The sequence below is a fragment of the Phasianus colchicus genome, chromosome 6 (assembly GCF_987193195.1).
Source record: "Phasianus colchicus chromosome 6, bPhaCol1.hap1.1, whole genome shotgun sequence".
Taxonomy (NCBI): Eukaryota; Metazoa; Chordata; class Aves; order Galliformes; family Phasianidae; genus Phasianus; species Phasianus colchicus.
Window position 1 is genome coordinate 19831077 of NC_143441.1, and position 9966 is coordinate 19841042.

The 9966-nt window shown below is 37.3% G+C and overlaps 1 protein-coding gene across 4 annotated transcripts in view; it reads left to right on the top strand.

The window, feature by feature from the left end:
* The window catches only part of HACL1 (2-hydroxyacyl-CoA lyase 1), a 21365-nt gene extending 11676 nt beyond the window's left edge, over positions 1-9689 (top strand). The window contains exons 9-18 of one of the 4 annotated variants that reach the window (XR_016467727.1): positions 438-573; positions 1366-1471; positions 2490-2573; positions 2819-2920; positions 3540-3694; positions 5041-5199; positions 5475-5582; positions 6172-6358; positions 9079-9225; positions 9517-9689. Coding sequence is in view for 3 of the 4 variants with exons in the window: in XM_090142604.1 (XP_089998730.1) it covers positions 438-573; positions 1366-1471; positions 2490-2573; positions 2819-2920; positions 3540-3694; positions 5041-5199; positions 5475-5582; positions 6172-6358; positions 9079-9117 (1076 nt within the window). In the remaining variant the exon portion in view is untranslated. The other 3 variants (XM_090142605.1, XM_090142604.1, XM_031590173.2) reach the window with 3 other exon arrangements.
* The last annotated feature ends 277 nt before the right edge of the window (positions 9690-9966 follow it).

Consider the following 9966-nt stretch of genomic DNA (forward strand, 5'->3'; position numbering starts at 1 on the left):
TTAATTCAGCTGCTTTGTACTGCAGAAAGCACCACAGTAAATGTACGAACAAATACCTATCTTCAAATCTTCTTTGAGCTTCTCCTGTTTTCATTAAAGGCTTATCAAAGACCTGCTGGGGTAGATTGTTATAACACCTTGTGATACAATGGCGTAAACAGAGCAAGCAAAAAAGGACATGATGTGATACAAATGCAATCTCCCATTGTTGCTGCAGAGCTCTCAGTACCGTAATATAGAACTTCACCTATGGGAAATGTAAAACCAAATACACCTCTTTTTGGTGTATTATCTTTTGAGTTTTCTAGAGTGAAAAATAACAAATAGCTTTCATAATGGGAAGTACTACTCTTTCTGCCACTAATGTAATCTAAGTGAAATTCAGGTGAATGCAGTAGGTTTCTGTAGTGTTAAGCAGTCCCTTTTGTTTCATTCAGGTGCTGCTTATTCACATGCTGAAAACAACATCAGAAAGTTCGTGGACCTTTCTGGACTGCCTTTTTTGCCTACACCAATGGCAAAAGGAGTAGTTCCTGATAACCATCCAAATTGTGTAGCTGCAGCAAGATCCATGTAAATATAAAATAACATCTAAGGAAACAGCTGGGAATTGGGGAGGTTTACAAATTTCAGGGAAGACAAAATGTATGCATAAGAAATTGTTTCAGCTATATTTTGTACTTCATTATAGAGCTCTGAGGATCTTGTTTGAAAAGATGCAACAAATTTAGGTGTATTGCTTCTGACAATGCTCAGGAAGATAATATTCTGTAGCTAATAAAACCTATGTTGTTATCATGCATTTCATGACGTTAAAGGAAACTGATGAACAGTTTATCTGATATACTTAGCCTAGTGGTCTAGAAAAACTATTAGCCTTTTATTTTAACACCTTAAACGGAAGCGTAAGATACACGCATTGCAGTTCAAGTTCTGCTGTCTCCTGGATTTGCATGGTGTTTGCAGTGTACCTTCACAGAACGGAAGTGTGGAGCAGTGGAGGTCAGCACAGTAAGATGGTAGGTGGTGAAACACTGTTCATAAACAGTGGGTCACTTCTGCTGGTGCAGATGTCTGTGAGCACAGTGTGCAGGCTCATGTTCATTGCTGGCAAAAATGCATAGCTAATAGTGGTGACTATGTCAAAAATAGGGTTTTGTAGCTGAGATTTTGCTCTGTCATGTAGTGTTCTCGTGCTCTTTGTATCTGTTGTAGTTTCCATGGATATAAATAGGAATTACTTTCTGAGCGACCTGGGTATATTCTTGCATTTGCTGCAATGGTTAGGATTACTTGTAATTTTGAAAACACTGTTAAATTTATCAATAATTCTTCCTCATCTAATTCTCTTATTTACCTTTGTAGGGCATTACTACATGCTGATGTAATCATCTTGCTTGGTGCAAGGTTGAACTGGATTTTGCATTTTGGACTTCCACCAAGGTTCCGACAAGATGTAAAGGTTATTCAGGTGAGGAAGAAAACAGTTGTCAGTTAAAAGATGCCCTCTGTGTTCCAGCATTGCCTACAGTAGTTTTTGCTAATTATTTTGGTAGCATAGTTCATGTGAAAAATACTGCCATGCAGACAGTGCAGTTGAGTGCGTATGGGTGTGGTAGTTCTGTAGAACTAGTTCTGATTTCTTTAATTTTTATTTAGTTTTTACTTCCTTGCATTTTTTCAAAAAATGGTTACAGAGTTTTTCCAGCTATCAAGGACCTGGTATTGATGTTGTGGGAAGAGCAGATGCTTGTGTGCAATTGACTAATGCAGGATTAGACTCGTGTATGTGATATTTGGAGCACTGGAATTTCAGTGATTGAAAACAAATTGTCCTGAAATTTGAAACCTTTGTCACTGTTTGACTGCCCTCAGCTGGATTTTTTCAAAATACAATTAGCTTCAGATTCAGAGTCAGTCAGTCTTTGCAAGAGCTCAGTCACTCAGTAATGCTCATGGGAAAAGAGAAGGAAAGGCTGTTTAACCAATTAATTATTTGGATGTGTACCAGCTCATAGAAAAGTTGTTAAACTGATTATGCCCTTAAAATCTTCTCCTGTAAGAGTCTATGATTGAGAAGTAGTTGGCTTACTTTGATGTGCCTCTCCAGCTTTCAGTGGTCTGGAGCATCATCTCGGGTTCCAGAGGAGATAGCAAATTTTAAACTAGAATGCCTTTTGACTTTTCAAATCAATATATCTTTTATGTTTTCTTTTTCTTAAAAAAAAAAAAAAAAAAAGCATCTTTTTCTTAAAAATACTTCTTAAGCTTATTTAGAGTAGCTTTTTAACTGTCAAAGGTGGTTGTTAAAATTTTATTTTCAATAAAGGATTTCCTGATGTTGTTTCAGTGAAAGAGAAAGAAAACTATCTATCTGTACAGTCAGAACAAGGTATAAGAAGAGTCAGACAATGTTCCTCACTTGAATTGGGGAAAAAAAATCCCTTTATGTCTTTGCGTTAATGGTAGTCTTTCTTTTTGAAATACAGATTGATATTTGTGCAGAAGAGATGGGGAATAATGTGAGGCCAGCTGCAATGTTATTAGGTGATATAAACGCCATAACTAAGCAGGTAATGTAATGTCAGAAGTCTTCCCTTTTTTTTTTTTTACCTTATTTGTCTCTTACATAATTAAAAAACAAAAAAAAAACACAAGAAGGAGCATTTCTTTTCATGCAATGTTTTCATGCTTTGCATCTGGTTTAGTGCTAAATTAGTGGTAAAGATTCTGATTTGTGCAGGTATAACATTCTTGATGCTTGTGGTATTTTTAAATATGTTGAAAGAAATCTACAACATCTCAAATATTCTTCCAGCTTTTAGAAGAATTCAGCAAAAGACCTTTGAAATATCCCTCTAATTCAGAGTGGTGGAAGAGACTAAGAGAGAAAATGCTGAACAATGAGGAAAGATCAAAGGTAGTATTATGTTAAACAAATCCATTTTCTCACCTTAAGAGGGACTGATGGACAGTCAGTTTTATCACTGCTGTGTACTCAAACTCCTCATTTACTTGTGACATTCACACAGAATGGATTCATTCTTTGTTTTCCTCTGTAGTTGTGCTGTTAGGTCATGCTGCCACCAGCCTCGCTTATGTCAAATGCAAATAGCTTTTAAAGCCAAGATGCCACAGACACTTAGAATGTGTCTTACTGATACGACTTGTATTCTGCATGTTCAGATGCACTTTTCCAAAGTGGATTTTTAAGTAGATTAATTACAGCAGATCACCCTTTTGAACTACCTCCCAGTACACAGACAACAGTGTTTAGAGTGATCAGCAGTGCAACATGTGGTTGAAAAACATTGTGTATCTCTCAGGTTAAATGGCCAGCCAGGGAGCACGTTGCTGACCCCAGTGAGCCTCAGATAAATGTGTTGTGTCACCAGAATAGGTAAAGCACAAGTGACCTTGAAGTATAGCATGGAAGTCCATATAACTTCATTCCTACCTAACATAGTACATTCTTATTTCCATTGTATTCTTTACATGTCTCAGTTCTGCACCTTAATCTAAATTCTTTTATTTTTAAGGATTTAGCATTACAAAAATCCCTGCCCATGAATTATTACACAGTCTTTCATCACATCAGAGAACTGATACCCAAGGACTGCATTTTGGTAAGCGAAGGAGCAAACACCATGGACATTGGGCGAACTATGCTTCCTAATTATCATCCCCGTCAAAGGTGTGATATTTTCCTTGTTGTGCTGGCTCAACAGACTAGATTTATACAAAACAAAAGCATGATGGTCCAGAATTTCTGTCATGCTTTTTAAAGATTCTAAGTCAAATAAATGTACGTACGTTGGAGAAGGTCTGAAGGGATGTTATACATGCCTATACTAATGTCCTTTTGTAGATTTTAATCATTCTTCATGATCTGTCTGTAGTTTGCAACATAAGAGTGATAGTTTCTCATTATTTTTTGTGGAAAGTGAGTAAGAAGCATCACGTTAAATTGCTAATCTAGGTGCTTATTTCTGTAGTGTAAGGTAAATCTTGATATAAAATAAAAACAATAGAGTCTGATGCTGAAAAGAATTAACAAAACAAGTTTTTCTTTGAAACAACACTTAAACAAACAAAAAATTCCAGTCAAAACATCTCATTTTGAAAATTGTGTTATATATTGAGCACACTTTCATGCAAATCTGCATGCTTAAAATGTAGGCACCCAAATTTGAAAGTATGGGTATGTCATTTTATTAAAGCTATCCCACCCTAATGATGATTGTAAGTGGGAATTAAGTGCTGTTTTTTGAACAGGAAGGAAAAGAGCGAGTTCTGACTGTTGAAGTGATGCTTCTGATCTGAGTGGGAAGCCTAGAGCCTTTTTGTGAAATTAGCACTGAAGTCTTAAGTGACCCTAAATATTTCTTTCTAAGCAAAACAAAAACTAATCAACCGACCAACAAAACTTAGGTTCAGTTAAGTTGGGGAAGAGTTTTCATTTTTCCCCCTTTTGTAAATAAGGATACAGTAATGTTAACTGTTGCCTTTTTCATATGGGATCGCTCATGTCTGAAAGCAAATTTTAAAAACTAACCCTAGAATAATCTAGTTCTTCTTTTGTATCCATTATGTGCTTCTGATTGAAATGATCTAACTTAATTGCAGATTGCAATTTGATTTCTAAAGATGAACAGAGGACTGAAGTATGGACAACATTATTTAATTGATGGCCTTCAGACTAAATTTTCAAGGAATTAAATATAGAAAGATTTCGTGTAGTCTGTCTATCTCTGGAGTAACCAAATGTTTTTTGAAATATTGTTACTATGCAAGTTAAGAGCATATAGGAATAGACTGTCGGAATACTGCTAGTGTAAAATAGTTGTCAGTTTTAATTAGTCCTGGTATGTTTGTCTCAGAACATTTGCAGTCTTATCTGATATTTAACTGAATATTAATAATCCATATATCTGAACATAGATTTATAAAACATTATTTTAATAATCTGTGAGGAATTATTAAAAGTTGAGAGAGAGCTTGAGTAGTTAACTTGGAAAGTAATTGTGTTCTCTCCCTTAGGCTTGATGCAGGTACTTTTGGAACAATGGGAGTTGGGCTGGGTTTTGCTATAGCAGCTGCACTGGTGGCCAAAGATCGAACACCTGAGAAGCGAGTCATCTGCATAGAAGGAGATAGTGCTTTTGGATTTTCTGGGATGGAAGTGGAAACTATTTGCAGGTAACTGGGTTTTTTTGCTTCTTCATATATTGCCAGTATCAATTAAACTAGAAGGCTGAGATGCTGCTATTAGACAGGTACGCTTAAAAACGCATGAAAACAACCCAGAAATATACAGAGTAATTTTTCTGTTCATCTATGTGATGAGTAGATCATTTTTCAGATTGATGTGATAAATATATTAATCATTTTATTTTTACTAAAAAGGAATACTTTTAATGCCTTATGAAAAGGCGCAGGTATTTCCTAATTCTTCCAAATACATCTCTTTGTAGGTACAACTTGCCAATATTGATTATCGTAGTAAACAACAATGGGATTTACACCGGTTTGGATGCAGGCAGCTGGAAAGAGATGTTACAGTACGGAGATCCTGTTACAAGGTGAATGACTTCTAAGTATGTCTTGTTAATTAAAGTAGAAATGGCCAAAATGGTCGTTCTGTTTCACTTTTAATACTTTGTGATCCAGATGGAAGTATTTCGTGAAGTTAATTTAGCCCTGGAGTAAGTTCATGTAAATAAGAACCTGTTACCAAAGGCGAGGAACTAACTAATATTCCAGACTATTGTTTGGACAGCTGTGTGGCAGAGAAATGGTACAGTCAATTAGTCCTCTCACGTTCCTGCAGCAGCTCAAGCTCCATGGTATGGAGTTCATAGTTGGCCAACCTCCAACATGCCAGTCGTCTCCAAAACTACCTGAGGCTTTTGCTGCAGGTCTACACTGGACTTCTGCTTCTAGAGCTAAGATCCCCGAACAGGGGGAACTAGGCTAAAAGACTGCTGATGAGTGTCTCCAGATTAAAATGCAGCCTAAGAGTGGTATAGGAGACACAGTCCTCTAGCCCAGAAGAATTTATCAGGCTGGAACAATATAATGTCATACTTGAAAATCAGTGCTAAAGTAATTAAATTTGTCCATCTGGCAACTCTTCCCTGCCTTTTATTGGAGGTTTCTATTTCTTCACAGTGTACCTCCTGTTTCCCTCCTTCCAAATGCACGCTATGAGGAAATTATGTCTGCCTTTGGTGGTAAAGGATACTTCGTTAATACACCAGAAGAACTGCAGAATGCTGTGAAAGCAAGTTTGGCTGACAAGCGAGCACCTTCTCTTATAAACGTAATGATTGATCCACAGTCTGAGAGAAAGAAACAGGTATTTGTCTTCAATTTTTTTGTGAGCTTCATGTGGGAATACATCTTAAGTACTTAGGAAGCATCACAAAAGCTGCAGAGAATGTTGAGGTGATTGCAAGGCAAAAAGGTTCTCTTCAGATCTGGGAGACTTACACTGTGTTGTCTTCTTGCCTTGTTTTTTTTTCTTCACTGGCTCTTACCAATACTCAGTGTCTTTACTGACTGTTACCAGAAGTAGTAGTTGTTCCTTTTCACTCCTGACAGAAGGAGACAAAACTTTTTTTGTGATCAGACACTGTGAAGTAGATTCCATCTGGTAGTTAATACGTCTTTGTATCCTATTCCTCTTACTGTGTAACCATTCTGATGCGTATTTTATTGTGTTGTTGCTTTGGGTTTTTTTGCTTCCAGGAATTTCCCTGGCTTACTCGTTCTAACCTGTAAAAGAAGATGAAGTTGGCCATGGTGCAAGACATGCATGAAGCAAAACTAAATTGGTTTCCAGAAGAGGGAACAATACAGCTCTTACATAAACAGTGGAACAAAATGGAATTTAAAAACTGATATCAGAGTAATCTTTAAGTGATGAAATTAAGTAACTGTGTAGTGAACAGGACACATTTTAATGTATATCAGATTCTCTTAGCAGATTGCACAGAAATATGGGTGATAAGGTTGCATAACTTTTCATTTACTCAAACTTACAGTCACGACGATTTGTGAATTAAAATTTTAGATGCTCTGGAAGAAGAGAGTATGCTGACAGTTTTACACTGTTAGAAATACAGAAATTGTAGGCAGTCTGCAATTAGAGTAGCTTTGTTTTTAACTGGTGCTACTTGTTTTGAGACCTTATCTTGTGATTACTGAAATGAAGTATTGTGCAAGTGCTCATTGACATAATTGTGCTTTGCAGCCAACTGGGGAAACAGTCACTTAAAGATTTTACATGATGCTTTTTTAGCTTCTACTCTAGATAGAAGCAGTGTGTCAGAAATAACTTCTTTACTGTAAGGGTGATGGAGCATTGGAGGAGGTTGCCTAGAAAGGCTGTGATGTCTCCTTTTATGAAGATAATTAAGACCCATCTGGACACCTACCTGTGTGACCTATTGTAGGGTACCTCCTTTAGTAGGGGGGTTGGGCTTGATGATCTCTTGAGGTCCCTTCCAACCCCTGCAATTCTGTGATTCTGTGATAAGGACTGATTTTGTCTATTGCACTTGAGTTTGAGATTTTGAAGAGGGTGGATTGGTCTATTTGAGGCTATATCTACTGCATCTTCACCTGTTGTTGCATCTGGCAACCTGAACTAGAGCTCACACTTTAAAAGGAGCTTTTTCCCTGTGCTTCTGTCACAGTGACCTACAGCAACTATACTTCTGCAGTACGCTACCAAGCAGGTTACTTTATTTGTTCTTAAGTGCACTGGGAGGTTCTTTGTTGTTATATGTGTATAAGAGAAAATTCTGGTTCTGATTGGGTTTTGGTATCTTTACTCTCAGTTATTTCACAAACATTAAGTGTTGCTTAACCAAAGACATTTGGATGAATGAAGATAGGGACTGGGCTGGCATGAGATCCTTGGCTACAGTTAGGTTTGCTGTAAAAAGCAAACCTTAGTTCTTAAACTTGAGTCTGGGTCTGGCAGGAGGCTGTAGATTACTATTAAGCAGCATTATCTCCACACACTTCTCACAAGACAAAGATCACTGCAGATTACTGGAGATATCACCAAACACACTGCATGTATAGTGTTATAGTGCCGCGTGGCTACTTGAGTCTATGAAGGTAATATCCACAGGATGGCTAAGAACTGCAACAAGATAAAATCCATTGAGTAGGTGCAACTCATGAATAAGTATGAGACGGTAGAGTTTTGTTCTGTGGGGCCTTCTGCAGGGAATGTGGAATGACATTGGATCTTGTCACAGATTTTCTTTCATTCTTCCTTCATGCTCTCCACAAATTGATTTTAATATGTTGCAGCAATTAAACACACTGCATTATGGTGATTCAGAATGTCTGTAAAAGATAACACCGGGACTGATCAGAGGGAGGTCTTTTGTATTAGATAAGCAAATACAGAGATTCTTGTTATATTTTTTAAATCAATAAAAAGTGATTTTCGTGGTGTTTCTTCTTTAATGATAGAATCAGTCATAGATATAATGATAGCACTTGAATTACAGCAGCTTTTTATGTCAGCTGTTAGAAATCAGTTTAAGTTGGATTTGTAGAAAATCTTGTTGAATAGCCACAATAGCATGCACTGCTCATTTTAATAGTTCAAGACAGATGGAAAATGAAAAGTAAAGAATAGAAACTGTGGAGAGGTGATAATATCAGTTTAGATGCCAGTGAGCTTTTGAAAGCTCACATAAGAATTGGCACAATTTCTGATAGTTTTTAAATAGACTATTGCCATGATATAATACAAACTCCTACGTTGTAACAGCTAAGGATATGTATTTTAAATTTCAGTAGAGATGGAATGTGATTTCTTTGCAAGAAAAGTGACATTTGTACTGCTTTGTTTATATGGCATACCTGCTTGATGCTGTGTTTTACACCTTGGAGCTGCATCTAAGGGGGATGTTAGGCAGATGGAACTGTATGAAGGACAGAGATGAGACAGAAAGATGGTATATTTGAAGGGTCCCCATATTATTAAAGGGAGCAAAACCTCCTCAGAAGGTTTAGGCTGGTGTTTAAATAGGTACCTCTCTGGGCTTTCAGGTAAATATAGACCATTTGAAATTTTGGTATACCTGCTGAGATGGGGGAGGAAACCCAGTGGTTCAGGCCCGCAGCACTTGTCCTCTGTGAAGAGAAGATAGCAGCATGCACTGAAGGAGCCCGTCACAAACCTGTGACGTACAGGAGGTACGAGAAAAGCATTACAGGTAATCTAAGTGTGGAACCACAGTTAATCAGCCGAAACAAAACCAAAAAAGAATTGCCAGGTCACTGGAAATGGGGAATAAGTGAATTTCCTCGCAAGATAGTGTGATGTGTTGAGTATGTATTTCTGCAGTCTCTTGGAATGCTCGGCTTGCTAACGGTTAGTTTGTACTAATTTCTAATTGTTTTGCGTGAATTTTAGTCCCTAGTGAGTTGTGTTCTGCTTTGGGAACATTTGGGCATGTGATGAATGCCTGCCTTCACCTATTACAGCCTTACAGCGCATATTCATCTTGATGAGGAATCAAATGTGTATGTAATTTGTTTTGAAACACTGATGCAAAATCCGAAATACACCTGAAACAAGCTGCAGTGAATCTTGAGGCCTGCTACAGTACCCAAGAAACCAGCAAATGCTGGCTGTAAGCCAATGGAAGACTTATTAAACGTGAGTAACTTCTGCCCTGACCAAATCATGGTGTTTTATGTAGGAATCAAAATCCCCATTGCAGCTTTTATGCTATTTACAGAGCCTGATAGCTGCAGTTAATAGAGAAAAGCGTGTTTTGTGCACCCCTGTGCTTAATGACCTTGTAGTATCGGACACAAGTATCAGATCTGATCACTGTAACAACATACTGGCAGTGGGACTATTGACTTATTTAATTATAACTGGGTACTGTAATGAGTGAGAAACAGTAATTCTGAAGGAGATGTATACTG